General features: G+C 37.0%; 2 protein-coding genes across 5 annotated transcripts; one reads left to right on the top strand and one right to left on the bottom strand.

Annotated features, from left to right (window-relative positions):
- Positions 1 to 172: 172 nt before the first annotated feature.
- On the top strand, positions 173 to 2,243 carry LOC110807613 (metacaspase-1-like). The gene is made up of 5 exons (XM_022032781.2): positions 173 to 831; positions 916 to 1,246; positions 1,550 to 1,661; positions 1,765 to 1,953; positions 2,110 to 2,243. The coding sequence occupies exons 1-5, from the start codon at positions 393 to 395 to the stop codon at positions 2,182 to 2,184; spliced, it is 1,146 nt and encodes a 381-aa protein (XP_021888473.2). The 5' UTR covers positions 173 to 392; the 3' UTR covers positions 2,185 to 2,243.
- A 36-nt stretch (positions 2,244 to 2,279) lies between these two features.
- Positions 2,280 to 15,297, bottom strand: MEE22 (maternal effect embryo arrest 22). 4 transcript variants are annotated; one of them, XR_015816615.1, is made up of 11 exons: positions 15,095 to 15,297; positions 14,883 to 14,997; positions 11,952 to 14,341; positions 11,070 to 11,277; positions 9,674 to 10,988; positions 8,703 to 8,833; positions 7,750 to 8,579; positions 6,726 to 6,838; positions 5,412 to 5,589; positions 3,020 to 4,440; positions 2,280 to 2,927 (listed from the first exon to the last, which is right to left on the bottom strand). XR_015816615.1 is itself a non-coding variant. In XM_088212166.1 (10 exons), exons 1-10 carry the CDS (start codon positions 15,146 to 15,148, stop codon positions 4,267 to 4,269), a joined length of 5,508 nt encoding a protein of 1,835 aa, XP_088068292.1. In that variant the 5' UTR covers positions 15,149 to 15,297; the 3' UTR covers positions 2,280 to 4,266. The 4 variants fall into 4 exon arrangements, 1 of the variants encoding a protein (XP_088068292.1); XR_015816614.1 differs by having other exon boundaries at positions 2,280 to 3,701; positions 3,804 to 4,440; XR_015816616.1 differs by having other exon boundaries at positions 2,280 to 3,660; positions 3,804 to 4,440.
- Between the last annotated feature and the right edge of the window lie 292 nt (positions 15,298 to 15,589).

Raw genomic sequence — 15,589 nt, 5'->3', positions numbered from 1 at the left:
ACATGTATATATATATATATATATATATATGTACACACACACATAAATGTGGTTGTGATTAACTGATATCAACATACTTCAGATAATGGGGGAAAAGATGGCATCTGGTTCTTCTAACTTTCTTTATAGTAATATTATCTTTGACTCTTGATGGACAAAAAGATGAACATAACACCAAAAGTAGAGATATAGATGATAATATGAGCTGGATTTTCAGTAAGAAAAGAATCTTAGTAAGAAGGAATCATGTATGGAGAAGTTTGGGTTTACATATGGATCGATCCCCCACCATTTTTGATGATAGACATAAGCTTTTTATATATAAATTAGCATTCTTCTCATACACCCACCAAATCACATTGGCTTCCATTAGAGAACCTTATTAGTCTATAATGGAGAACACAAGTATGTGCAAGTTTTGCAGAGAACGATTCAAGGTAGCGGCTATAAGAACCCAAAACACAATAAGTCGGTGCCCTGGGTGCAATCAAATCAACACAAGTATACCCTCTACTTCTACTCTTGCCTCAACTTTGATCAGATCATCATTGTCATCACAGACTCCAGCTTGCACCATTGACAGATTTTGCAGTCATAAACTGAAAAAGAAGCTTTCTGCAACTGCTGTTTCTCTGAATTGTAACCCATCACCTCTCTTAAGTCGGTTTCATACACCGCAGGATCAACCGAGAAAACGAGCTTTGCTTATTGGAGTGAGTTACAAGAAGTTTAAGTACAAGCTTAAGGGAACCATAAACGATGTCTGCAACATGAGAGATTTCTTGATCAACGACCTCTCGTTTCGACACAACAACGTCCTTGTCCTCACCGGTATGTTACCTTCTTCCTTCTCCTCTCATCATCTTCTTCTCCAAATCTACGTTGACGAAAGAGTAGAAAACTGAGTTGGTGCAGAAAAGGAGGCAGATTCGAGTCTAATTCCGACAAAGAAGAACATAGAAATGGCGTTGAAATGGCTTGTGGAGGGCACCAAGTCGGGTGACTCACTGGTGTTTTACTTCTCCGGACATGGGTTGCGACAGCCTGATTGGAAAGAGGACGAGAATGATGGGTTTGATGAAACAATTTGTCCCACTGATTTTATGGAAGAAGGAACGATCCTCGATAGAGACATTCACTCCATCATCGCCTCTCCACTCGAACAAGGTGCTAATCTTCATTCCATTGTCGATGCATGTCAGAGTGGAAACATTCTTGATCTCCCATATATATACAACTCACATCTGTAAGTAATTACAGTAACTATACTAAATTTTTGTTTCTAAATAAAAGAAAATCATTTACTGTTGTTAGTTGAAATTGATTGAAAACTTTTAACAAATAGATTTAACTCTAAATAATACTTTTCTTGGTGGAAGAAAGAATAATGAGAGATCATTAGAAAAACTCAAATCTTAAATTTTGTATTCAAGTAAACCTATGCTTCCCTATGTTCTCTTTTGAAGACTATGTTTTATTGTGTTATAATATATATATATATATATATACGGATCAATTAACGTATGAATTTTTACTGAGAAATTAATAGGAAGAAGTGGGAAGACAGAAGTCCTCACTATGGCATCTGGAAAAACAGTAGAGGTGGATGGGTCACTGCAATCAGTGCTTGTGAAGATGATCAAGAGTTTGCTGATACCACCGTATGTTAATATACATACATATGCTTACATATATATATATGTATAGTCTTTTACTCCATTTGTTTTTCAATATATAATTGGAGTTTTATTTTGTTGTTTATAGGCATCCACAAGAAATACAAAGAATGGAGTCTTAACATATCTGTTAGTAGATTTGTTTAAGAAATGCCCTGGATTAACTTATGGCGAGGTGCTTGATACGATACATGAAGATTTTCAGAGGGTTAATAACGAGGGAGGATGCCTTGCTACTTCAAAGATCTTCAGAAGAATTTTCCAAAACTCATCTCAAGTAAGTTCAAATTCATTAGTTTTTGTTCATCATATATCTACTATATGATTCTGATAATATAAATCAATTGGTGAGTCATGTGATTTACATATATATGTGTGTATATGTATATATATATATATATGATTATTGATATGAATGAATATGTATTTGCAGAGGCCTCAACTTTCTTCTTCCAGAATGTTTGATGTTTATAATACTCCCTTTACATTTGGTGACTGTAAGATCTAAGAAGAATCCAGTGAAGTCTCGAGGCAGTATCGTGTGTATATGTATTTGTCTGAGGTGAAGGGTGTCAGCATCAAATTTGCAAGCAATTCATGCCCTTCAGAAAGGATAACGACACCATTAAAGACAAAACCAAATACATCATTCAAATGCCAAACAGTATACAAATATATATATATATATATATATATATATATAATAGAATAGAACCAGACGAAATAAGTTGCATCAGCTGACAATAGAGAATCTCTAGAGACCATGTTCATCTTCTTCTATTCAATTTACTCTCATGGATATTTTGGTTAAAACCCAAATCCTTCTGCAACTCTTTCTGTTTCATCACCACCTTCAAATCTACTATTAACAAATCTCGCCTCTTGCTATCTTCATCTTCATCTTCTCATATACAGTACTAGCAAGCTGACCTCACTCTTCCCACAACCAACCAAGACAAAAGCAACTCATTCATCTGTTTACTTAAACTCAAGCCCGTATGATGAGGTGCTCTCCACTTGTAGTCTTTGTGCTTTTGCTTTCTGCTAACTGGGTTTTCTCCGACTTGATCCAAGAAATGTTTGTGCCTTGCATGTCAACCTACTTTGGGGCCTACACAAAGAATATGGAGATCATGCACACACCAAACTCTTCTTTATATTCATATATTCTTCAATCTTCTATGCAAAATCCCAGATGGGTAAACTCCACTGCCTCAAAGCCTCTTCTTGTCATGACACCATTCCATGAATCTGAAATCCAAGCAGCAATCATTTGCAGCAGAAGATATGATCTGCAAATCAGGATAAGAAGTGGAGGACATGACTACGAAGGCCTGTCTTACCTCTGCGCCACCCCATTCATCCTCATAGATCTCGTCAATCTCAGGTCAATCACAGTTAATATTGAAGACGAAACAGCTTGGGTCCAGTCTGGTGCAACCCTCGGTGAGCTCTACTATGCCATTGCTAAAAGAAGCGGCATCCATGGATTCCCTGCTGGACTGTGCTCTACTGTAGGGATTGGTGGGCATTTAACTGGAGGGGGATTCGGGACAATGGTGAGAAAGTATGGTCTTGCGGCAGATAACATCTTGGATGCTTACCTGATCGATGTTAATGGAAGAGTTATGAACAGAGAAACAATGGGGGAGGAGTTGTTCTGGGCTATAAGAGGAGGTGGTGGGGCAAGCTTTGGGATCATCCTCTCATGGAAGATCAAGCTTGTTCCTGTTCCAAAAACTGTGACTGCTTTCACAGTCTCAAGAACGCTTGAAGAAGGTGCCACAAAGCTGGTTCACAGGTGGCAATACATTGCACATAAAATGCATGAAGATCTCTTCATCAGAATCATCATTCAAAACGTATGTACCAGCAACAAAAGAACCGTGCAAGCTTCTTTCGATTCATTGTTTCTTGGAGGGATTGACAGGCTAATCCCATTGATGAGTGCAATCTTCCCCGAGCTCGGGTTAAAACCCAAAGACTGCAATGAAATGAGCTGGGTTGAATCAGCCCTGTACTTTGCTGAATTCAAGAAGGGGCAGCCATTAGAAGTTCTACTGGGTAGGACACTACTATCCAAGAGCAATTTCAAGGCAAAATCAGACTTTGTGCAGGAACCAATACCTGAATATGGACTTGAAGGGATATGGGAAAGGTTTCTTGAGGAGGATTTACCAATGATGATTATGGATCCCTTTGGTGGAAGAATGGATCAGATTTCCGAATCTGATGTACCATTTCCACACAGAGAAGGTAATTTATACAACATACAGTACCTGGTTAGGTGGGAAGACAACAGAATAGAAGAATCAAATAGGCATAAGAACTGGATTAGAATGCTTTACAGGTACATGAAACCATTTGTTTCTAAGTCACCAAGGGCTGCATATTTCAACTTCCGAGATTTGGATTTGGGGATCAACAATCACACCAAGACAAGCTACTCAGAAGGAAGAGTCTGGGGCCTGAAATACTTCAAGGGTAATTTCAGGAGATTGGCACAGGTGAAGAGCAATGTTGACCCAGATAATTTCTTCAGAAGTGCACAGAGTATTCCTCCTCTTCCTGCACCAAGAAAATTGCAGAATCAATAGACAATAGGAATAAAAAAAGAAACACCATGGATCGAAAAACGGTCTATTCTGTATCCAGCCACTAGCTTCATGGGGAACTTATCATTGAGCCCCAAAAATTGATACACATGATTCCTGCAGCTCATTTTGGAGAGGCCCAAGATCAATGCATAGAGCGAATGAAGCAACTGCAGTTAAGAGAATGCAATGAGATTGACATAAATCTATTGCAAAAAATAGGGTATGAAGCCAGAAATAAGTCTTTTTCTCTATGAGAAATTAACTAAAATAGAATTTTTTCTGAGATATATTAGCAATGATAGAATTTTAAGTTGTTCAACTTTATTTATGATTAAAACAGCATAAAAGAAGTTTCTAAAAATGCAGATTATTTGTTCTATAGTTCATTTCCAGCTCCAGTTCCGTTATATCATAGAACCTTCACTTACCCTTTTTGTTCACCCTTTTGCTAACAATATTCATTCTGAAACTTGTTACATCACTCATCAGGGAAAAAAAAAACTTAATGAAATTCTTCTCTCTGGTTTCTGTAAGCCTCTTATTTTCCCAATTAAGACTGACTCTGAAACAGAAGCCAGAAACAACAAAAGTATTCAAAGGAAGAAAGCCTCAGAAACAAATCTTGTTCTTCAGCAATTGTAAGAAAGGTCCCAACCAAAACTTAAAAAAGAATTCAAGTAGGGTAACTTCACAGGATTACAAATGACAATTTCAATAATACTAACAACATTGATCTACTTCCAACATCCTGTAAGAAAACAAAGAACTATTGTTATTCAACATGCCATCAGATGATGCAGCCGCATACTGGTTCAGAAAAGCAAAAGGAGCAACAGACACTAAAGGAATACATTATTTCAAAAAAAGAAAAAAGAAAAAAGGACATTAAGTAATACAAAAAAGATCTACACCCGCTCATCTTGGAAAAAAAAAGATCTAAGCCTGCTCTCTCTCTGTCTCAACTAACTATTCACATTGTAGACTCTTGTACAATTTCTTACATCTGCTCTGGTGTCACCAAACCAGGATATTGTAAAAGGCTGGGTAAAAAAGCCTGCTGCTCCTTACTCAACAAAGAAAACCATTTCCTAATAAGATCTGTGGTATCAGACAGACCTGCATCGACTGGAAATGCTACCTGACTCTCCATAACTTGGTTGAAATCAAGAGAGAGAAGCCTCAGCAAGGCACTAACAGTAGCAATTTGGATAGGAAGGCCTCCTCTGATGGTAGCCTCTTGCTGCAGAAAAGCAGCCAATTTATCTGTTAAGTCTTCGACGTCTTTATCTTTGCAGCCACCAGCATCAACAGCTCGCCTGAAAAGAAGACACAATTAGACTCATCAAAGACCAGAGGAAAGATGTCAAAGCACTCTCAAAACTCCCAAAAGAACAGCTAATTTGTTCCTCAATTTTATTATCATGTAGCACGTCTACCACAAATCAACAAAGAATGTATACTATATAGTATATCATATAAACCAATGAGTTTAGCTAGCGGAGCAAAGGATGGAATAAAGTAGCTTTGGAACAAGGATGGAACACAATGACTGAATGGAGGTTATAACAAAATGCGATTACCTTGCATTGTCAGGTTCTTATGTGAATTAAATTGCATTACTTGGTAGGTAAAATTGGAAAAGAAAGTGAAATAAGTCCTAAATGACCAACATAACATTTTTAAATAAAAGATTTATTTCTAAATTATGAATTTAACAAAAATATAAAACAGAAAATTGAGAAAGGAAAGTGTTAGATTTCTGTCATGGATGCTAGCCCCACAACTCTGCTCTGTTGAATGGCGTTGATGGGAGGACACAACAAATCTAGCAGTCATGCGATGTCAATGGTGCGACACCGGCCCCCTAATGGCAAAAAGACTGCAGATCTAGCTCACAGAAAGAGACACTAGACTGCAAATCCTGCATTCTTGCAAAATTATGGACATAGATTTCAAAGGAAAAGAGACACTAGAGAGAGGTGGAATTGGTTTCCACAATGAGAAAGTGAAAGAGCTTGTGATCCACAGGCTTCATGCAATAGAAACAGCTTGGTGTGCAGACAGCGGTTCGAGCAATAGCCAGCAGTCCGTTACTGGCTAAGTGATAGTCAGGTGGTGGTCACCAGAAAAAATTTAGAGGCTGAAATCCCAATGCAGACTTACTCATAAATCCCTATTACACTATCTTCAGTAAATAGCAATTTATTGTAGTTGCTATTTATATGTTTTAGAAGACCAATCAAACAAATGAACACCTACTACGCATGCAAAGGCTACTCCATTCATGGCTTAAGCTAACCAAACACACATTAACTTTTTAACTCTTAAGTTGTCTTGGGATCTCAGACATGCATCTTGCTGACCAGAATATTTGAATTCAAAACACAGATAGCAGATAACGAGAATCAAGAACACTAAAATTTGAAGAACTGATTCTGCCGGAGAAAATTACCTCCCAAGTTGACCGAGTAGAATAACAATAGCAACAGATAAGTTCTCTACCATTGATGATTCCAATATTTTAAATAACGGAGGAACAATCTTCTCATGTATCCAATCCCAGCCCTGTATTTTGAGAGAGAAACATTTAGGGAGTTCAGTATGAGACTCAAGTCCAATAAGAGAATGATGGTTACCAGGAAAAGAAATTTAACAATATATTTTTACTCTATATACGCAATCTTAAAATTGTTTTAGAATGGTATAATCATGTAATTGTGACTTCGTGATTCATACGTACAATAAGAAACATAGGACAAGACGAGTAATAATTTTCTTTTGAAAGAAAAAAGTATTCAAGATGAGTAATAATTAAGAAACCCCAAAAAGAAAAGCTGCAAAATACCAAAATCAATAATCAATATTTAACTAACCATCAGAAGCAACTAAATAGAAAATCATACTATAAATCTCATTTCATGCAACAAAACTGAAAAATTGCATTATAAAATCCATAAGAAACAATACTTAATAATATAAATCAAAAAAAGAGACTCGCATGAATTGCCTGAACTGCGTACTTAAATGTAAAGGTTAATAATTCATAATGTGAATACTTATCCAACAAAGTGCAAAATGTAGAAACTTCCACAGAACCAGGAGGTGGTCAAATTAATATAAGATCTATTGGGTATTGAAAAACAACTATAACTCCTAAGATAGGGCATGGTAATCTTCTGCAATTCATCCAACTCTAGCTGACTACCAAGCAGTGTCCTTCATATTCGAACTAGCACAAGAAGCTACGGTTGATCAAACAACTATAACTACTATAACTTCATAAAAGATTATTAGCTACCAACTCTCATGGCTAAAACAAATTCAGGAAGTTGAAGAAGTTTGATCATACGATATTATAAAAGCCTACTCTCAAGGATGTCACAAGACACCTTCCGATGTTGTATGCAATCCCACATGATAAGCATGTCAAAGTAAGAAACAATAATCATTGTAGTCCAAGTTGGTGAGAGACATACCATATTGGCTGCAACCAACTCTACCAATGAAAGGACATCAGTGAAGTGGCATAAAGTCCCAACTTCAGCAGGCTCTGATGGGATCCCATGCACCCCATACTTGCTTAAAGAACAGGATGTATCACAGTTTGTACCAAATGAACAATCAACATCTTCATGCCTCAAACTAAATCCAGTCTTGTGCATATTGGATAGGAGACCAGCATTCACTGTATTGATCTCACCTTGATTCATGGTCCCAAATTGAGCATAATTTTGAAGTGTTTCAACGAGAAAGAAAATAGCAGAATCCACAGAAACAGCACCCTCTGAAAATGGGCAAGTAGCAAATAGATGGAACTCAGATTGAACCTTGCCAGTAGATGAATGGCAGAACTCCATAGTAACATCCAGATGTCCTTTTTCAAGGTATGTGACAACTGATTTCAAGACTGTGATTATTAAACTATATGACCTCAACGTGAAAAATCTTTGCCTACCCAGGTAAGCAAAAATATGAAGAATGGTCAGCAACACTGATGTATCATATGCACGCAAAAGGAGCATGTTGCAAGAAACCTCACAAATGAACCCAATCTGATCAGAGGCTGCACAGAGTGATGCTAATATAACACTCCCCGCCACCAAAAGGTCAGCTGAAGCTAATCTTTTTGACAATATTAAATTCATTCCATCCAGAAAAACATTGATTTTTGAATCACATCGAACATGCGTTTCAGAAGATCTATCAGCATACACTATTCTGCCATCTGAAAGGAAATCTCCAATGAGACTCAGCAAACTATGAAACATATCAGCAATCATGGATCTTCCCTCAGCATCGTACATCACTATAAAAGAAAACAAGAGTGTGAGACCAACAAACCAGGAGAAATATATGAAACAAATGTACTGAAAGACTCCTAAAACTGTGACATATATAATGATATATTAAGAGAATACAAATAACAAACCTGTACTTAAATGGCAATGGAAAGCATCCAAGAAGGATCTGAAATTGTTATTTATAAAGCTCCCATATTTTCCCAAATCAGTGACGGAGAACTGTAGTAGTAACAACGAGAAAAATACACAAGCCTTTTCCCTAATATAAGCCAAATGAAAAACAGAGAGGGAATAGATCAGATCCAAGGACTACTGCTACAAACTCCACAAGTGGGAAATTAATTCCTTTGGTGAAGTGTATCAAAGGAAGAAAAGAAAATTATGTAATTCATAATATATGTATGCGGAGTAGAATATTATGATTGTGTGTATATTTACTGTCATGTGGTGATATATGTAATATGTGTACTATGTGTCTAATAGCTAGGAAGAAAGAATAAGTCTAGGATAAGACTAGGAGCAGTTATAGCAGCTATGTGCCAATCTGCAAATAAACTTCCAGCATAACCGTCCCTTCTGTGTAATAAAACTGGGCTGTCTCTTTTTGACAGCATTATGAATGAAGCAGCACATTCAAGTACAGGGTACTTTCTTAATCAAGAGATTGTAGGGTTCTCTCTTGATGAGCCCTTGAATTAGATTAAAAATAGGAAAAGACAGAAAACTCGAAAGCATCATAGAGGTCCTAATGATTTCTATGTTTCAAGACCCATAACTAGATCAATAACTGGGATCAAAACAGCTACATATTAACTAATTGAGGAATAATCCCAAGTAATTTCAGAAAGCTCCCATATTTTCCCCGAGCAGTGATGGAGAATTTTAGTAACAACGAGAAGAATACACAAGCCTCTTACCTAAAATAAGCCAAATGAAAAATAAAATGGAAATAGATCAGCTCCAAGCACTACATATTAACTAACTGAGAAATAATTCCAAGTAAAAATAAGTCCACTACAAATTTAAAGAAATAATCAACTTGCTAAGAAGTCTAACAGAGAAACAACACTACACCATTTTGAATGCAAGAACCACTTACTGGACTAAAAGGTTTTCCTCCTTCATAGCAAGCAAAATGTTTTTCACCGCCCACCCTGTTTGAGTCACTAAAGCACACCGATTCATACAAGTTTTTGTGGCATGAAATATTTTAGTAGTAGTGCTTTGGTCCTTGATATTAGAAAAAGAAACAAAATATTTAGGAAAATTTGTGTGTTTATATCCAAGTTCATTGCCAAACAGAATCTTCATCCCATCATCTCCAGCACCTGGAATAACTGACATTGCCATTTCCATTTCCGAGTTTCGCTTATGACTTACCCAAGTTTTCTGAGATTTTGTTATATCAGAGAAACCATTGCAATTATTCTCCAGCAAACCAAAAGAACCAAGAGGACTTTTATTCTGATCCAATAATGAATTACAAGAAAGTTCAGAGCCATTAGAGTTCAAATTGTTGGAATCAAGCTTTCCATTGATGACATCAATGCTGCAAGAAGGCTGATGACTGTCCAACTTTTTAGATCCATTTTCAAGGGAGTTTCCCTTCATCAAAGGTTCCAAGTTATCTACAACAAAATCCTCAACATGCTGGAATCCAATTTCAGGAAGAGTAGGGGACAGAGGAATTTCCATTACTTTCTTGTAGTATTCTTCATCACTAGCATTTTCCAATTCCAACAACTTCATATAGTCCCCATTGGCTGCCTCCTCAAAGCATATCCTACCTTCAAGTCCATTTGCAACAGAATCACATATGGCCTCTCTGCAAGCCAGTCCAGCTCCTATTAGATTATTGGCAGGTTGAAATGCTTCTCCACACCTATTTGAATCTTCCTGGACTACAGTCTTCAATTTTCCAATCTTCAACTTATCAGAATTATCAACATGCTTCATTACCACTTCTGCTTCATGAGATGCTTTTCTCTTCTTGTGAACTCTGCTGTCCTTACCATGTGAACCACTTTGCAGATTAGGCACTGAAGATCTCTCCTTCACAGGTTTGTCTGCTTTTCTATCTAACATGTCATGCAAAACAGATAGCCTCTCTTCTATCTGCAAATGCCACTTCTTATTTTTTGAGCACAATGATCCAATGGATTCAATTGTATCTAGCATCCTCTTTCTCTTTTTACTATGCCCAGTAACTCCTTCAATGACGTTAATGTGAGAAGAACTTCTAACACAATTGTCAGCCACAATGGCAAGATTCTCATTTTGCATCTTTTCTTCCCCAGACATACTGGAATTTGATTGTTGACAAGTTGGCTTCTGTTCTGGCATTTTTGTTGATGTGGTGACAGAAAAGGCACCTTTGTCCTGTGAGCCCACTAAATGCCTGTCAGAAAAAGATGCTGTATGCAAAATTTTTGCATAACTCTGTATCAGTTTTCTATTAGAGCATCCATGCAGAGACTCCAATTCAGAATCAATACCTGAAATAGATTCACAATAATTCCCTCTAGAAGTAGGAGTCAACATTTCAGAACATTGGGGACCCTTCTTATGAGGATCAGAGGTAGTTTCAACATTGCAGCTAGGCTTCTGAAGCTCATTTCCCTTTTGGTGATGCATTTGAAATGGCTTCAAAGAACAGAGCCTTTTTTTCAACTTTGACAATTGCACATTCTCCAAATCTTCAGCCTGTAGCCATATTATACCAACGAGTAAATAGAGGATTAGAAAAAGTTTAAAGCGGAAAGCAATATCAACGCAATAAATTTGCAAGCCAAAGTAAAGTGTTAAACATGACGATAGAAGAGCATAAAAGGAATCATGCATTTCAAACATGGAACTGAAGTATAAAGCACTCTCCAATCCAACCAGGAAAATTTCAAATTTATACAGAATTGCATTAACCAGTGATTGTTTAGGAGCCAAAACAATTAAATAAGCCTCATCCAACATAGACAGAAACAAAAAGAGTGGGAGCAAGGATAAAAACATTTTTTTGTTTATTCTCCACGGGACAATTTTTTCTCTGTACTTTCTCTTTTTTTCTATTTCACAGGATGGGGTTTGAGGAGACCTACAAAATGGTTTTGTGGTTCAATAAACAAATGCAATGCAGATCCATGTGGTAAAAGTAGTATTAACTATATTAAGAGCAGACACAAGCTCTACCCACCAGGTAATAACACTAAAAGAGCCATCAGCTAACTTGTGTCTGAGAAAAACAACCAGTAGGAAAGACAGTATGAAACTCCAAAACCTGTATGCTATTTATCAAAAAATAAATTTATGATTACGATTCAGAACAAGAAACAATTCAGAGATTTTAGAATAGAGGTATAAGTGCTTTGATAAAGCAAACCAACCTTTTCCAGGTCATTTATACCTTCCAACCTGGGAGAGAAACAACTATCCAGTAAAGTTAGCCGATAAGAAAATTGAACAAACTCCAGTTTCAAGCGACTTAATTCTTCTTGCAGCACATTATTGCGATATCTTTCCATCTTAGCCACTGTTTTGGCATGCTTCACTCGCATTTTTTCCAACTTCAGCTCTTTCTTCATAATTTTCATTTTGGCAATTCCTGCATCTCTGTCTTTGCCAGGTGAAGCAGCAAAAGTCTCAACCACTCTTCTAGAGGGTGCAAGCTCACATATCTGCTTCTGCATATCCTCAATCTTTAATCTAGCTTCTTTCAACTGCTCAGATAGACAATCAGCACGACATTTTTCTTCCATGACCTTTCTCCTATTTATTTCAGCAAGCCTCTTTTGCTGTTCCATTTTAACCATATCTGATTCTGCATGTTCCTTCTTGCTAATGGCCTTCTGGTCATCTATCTCCTTCTGCAGTTCCTCAATCACTCGTCTGGCTTTTTCCAACTGCAGAGACAAATTCCCAGCCCATAATTGTTCTTCATCAGCTTTCTTCTTATTCACTTCTGCAAGCTTCCTTTGCTCCTCTGCTTTAGCCATCTCAGAATCTGCACGTTTTCTCTCTTTGATTGTCTTTTGCTTCTCTGCTTCAAGCTTTTTTATCACTTCTTCAAGCTTTGAAGTCCGAGAGAGCAATTCAGATTTCGCTTCACTAGCTTCCTTTCTCAATGCCTCAAACTCCACTCTACAGTCTTCAGCCTTCTTAACAATAGCCTTCTGGCCATCTATCTTCTTTTGAAGTTCCATATTAGCTCGTCTAGCCTCTTCCAGCTTCAGAGAGAAATTCTCAGCATGTGATTGTTCTTCTTCAGCCTTCTTCCCATTTACTTCTGCAAGGTTCCTTTGCTCCTCTGCTTTAACCATCTCAGAATATCCACGTTTTCTCTCTTTCATTGTCCTTTGCTTTTCTGCTTCAAGCTTTTTTGTGACTTCTTCAAGCTTTGAAGTCTCAGAAAGCAATTTTGTTTTTGCTTCACTAGCTTCATTTCTCAAAGCCTCCAACTGCATTTTATAGTCTTCAGACTTATTTTCATCAATTTGGGAGACCTCTATTTCCTCATCAGCCTGAACCCTCTCAGCCTTCTTGCTAACAGGCTGCTGGTCATTTATCGCCCTCTCCTGTTCCTTAATATTCTGTCTAGCCTCTTCCAATTGCAGAGACAAGTTCTCAGCCCGTAATTGTTCTTCTTCAGCCTTCTTCCTATATACTTCTGCAAGCTTCCTTTGCTCCTCTGCTTTAGCCATCTCATAATCTGCACGTTTTCTCTCTTTGATTGTCGTTTCCTTTTCAGCTTCAAGCTTTTTGGTCACTTCTTCAAGCTTCGAAATCTCATAGAGCAATTTAGATTTGGCTTCTCTAGCTTCACTTCTCAATGCCTCCAACTTCATTCCTTGCTCTTCAGCCTCCTTTCCTTCAATTTGAAAAGCCTTCATTTCCTCATCAGCCTTGGCCTTTTCAGTCTTATTGATAATAGCCTTCTGGTCATCCATCTCTTTTTGCTGTTCCTTAATATGTTGTCTAGCATCTTCCAATTTCATAGATAAATTCTCTGCCCGTAAAAGTTCTTCTTTAGCCTTCTCCATATTAACTTCTGCAAGTTTCTTTTGCTCCTTTGCTTTAGCCATCTCAGAATCTGCTCGTTTTCTCTGCTTGATTGTCTTTTGCTTTTCTGCTTCAAGCTTCTTGGTCACTACTTCAAGCTTCTTGGTCAAGTCTTCAACCTTTGAAGTCTCAGAAAGCAATTCAGATTTTGCTTCACTAGCTTCATTTCTCAATGCTTCCAACTGCATTTGATAGTCTTCAGCCATCTTTTCTTCAATTTGGGCAGCCTTTCTTTCCTCATAAGCCTTATCCTTCTCAGCTTTCACAAACTTGTCCCTTTCAATTGCCCTTTTTTTCTCTGCCTCAGCAATCTTCTTTTCTGCATCTGCCCTCAGCTTCTCTCTCTCAACGAGTTCTTTCAGCTGACTGATTTCTTTCTCCCCTTCAGAAACACGTACCTCAAGAAGGTTTATTTTTTCAATCTTATCCTTTTCAGCTTTCTTCCTCTCTGTCTCAACAGTCTTCCTCTCCATATCTGACATTAATTTCTCTTTCTCAAGAACCTCCTTAAGCCAGGTTATCTCCTTTTCTCCATCAGCAACACGAATTCGTAGAAGCTTTAGTTCTTCATTTTCATCCGAAGCATCTATCTTGGCCTGCAATACAGCTATCTCAGACTTCAAAACAGATACCTCATTCTCTAGAAGAGCTCTCGTGGATGATTCTTTCTCCCTGCTCTCTTTCTCAATGACTACACGAGCTTGCTCATCCTCATATGCTGCCAAGTAGACCGTTACAAATTAGCTCTAAAAATTTCAAAACTACAGTGATTCAAGAAAAAACCTATACCCCAATAGAAAAACACATGCATGCATAAATTCAGAGTAACAATCCAATGAGAAAGCCTCCAAAAACAACATCCCAGGCCATTTGTAAATCCTACAAAATTCTCCTACCAAGTCAGATTAAGTCACAATACCACAAATTAATTCACCATATATCTACCAACATGGTCCACAAAGAAATCACTATATTGATCCTCCGTGGTCAGTAAAAACATACATAAAATAAATTACAAAGAAAGGCTACATCACTTCTAATAAAGGCGGGATTTTCAAATCAAATTATCTAATTGAATTTTCCATTGAATCTAACCAAAAATCTAATACCTCTCAAACGTAACAGATTAATCAAAACCCTAATGAATCCTTTTTTTAACAAAAACCTAACAAATTATAAGCACACGATGGGGAAGGGGAAAAAACAGAAATAAAAAAAATAAAAATAAAAATAAAAAAAGAAAATTGTCAAGGTTTTACCTTCCTTGAGCCTGGCATTATCGGCTTCAAACTTGTTTACTACCGACTGGAGGATACTAATAGTCTTACGCAGTGCAACCCGCGCTTCTTCCGACTTCAAACACTTATCTTTCCACTGAATTAAAGACAAAAGAAATTAAAACAAAAATTAAATAAAAACCAAATTACACATTTCCCGTAAGCAAAACATAAATGCAAGAGGAAATCAATACCGCTTGGCAGCAGGGATTCACTGCCGCGGGCTTCACTGAAACACTCGCGGCCATTGATTCGGTCCAGAGAGACTTTACGTATTCACGGCTTAAATCTCCATGAAAGGTGTCTTGCTAATTCGCACCCACTCAAAGAATAAAAAATTACTTCGAAGTGCAAAAACCCTAAACCCTAATCCTCCACTGAAGTGACTCTTGCAGGAAGATGGATAGAACAGAAAAATGCGGAGCGAACTAGAGATGGGCACGGGTCGGGTCGGGTCGGGCATATAAACTCGGATTAGATTTAAATAGTTTTAAAAAGTTTTAAAGAATAAATTTTGATAATTTATTTAAATTTAAAAAATTAATAATAATAAATTTAATTATTAATTAATACCATTTTTTAATTTTTTTAATTAATTAATCAATTAAATTTATTTTTTTAATTAATTTTTTCCATAAAAATTAAACTAAAATTTTGAATTTGAAGGAAATAAAACATATTGTGACCAA

This window comes from Carica papaya, chromosome 9 (genome assembly GCF_054855325.1).
Source record: "Carica papaya isolate Zhongbai chromosome 9, ASM5485532v1, whole genome shotgun sequence".
NCBI classification, from domain to species: Eukaryota; Viridiplantae; Streptophyta; class Magnoliopsida; order Brassicales; family Caricaceae; genus Carica; species Carica papaya.
Note: the sequence above shows the minus strand (reverse complement) of the source record. Positions and strands in the feature narration are given on the sequence as shown.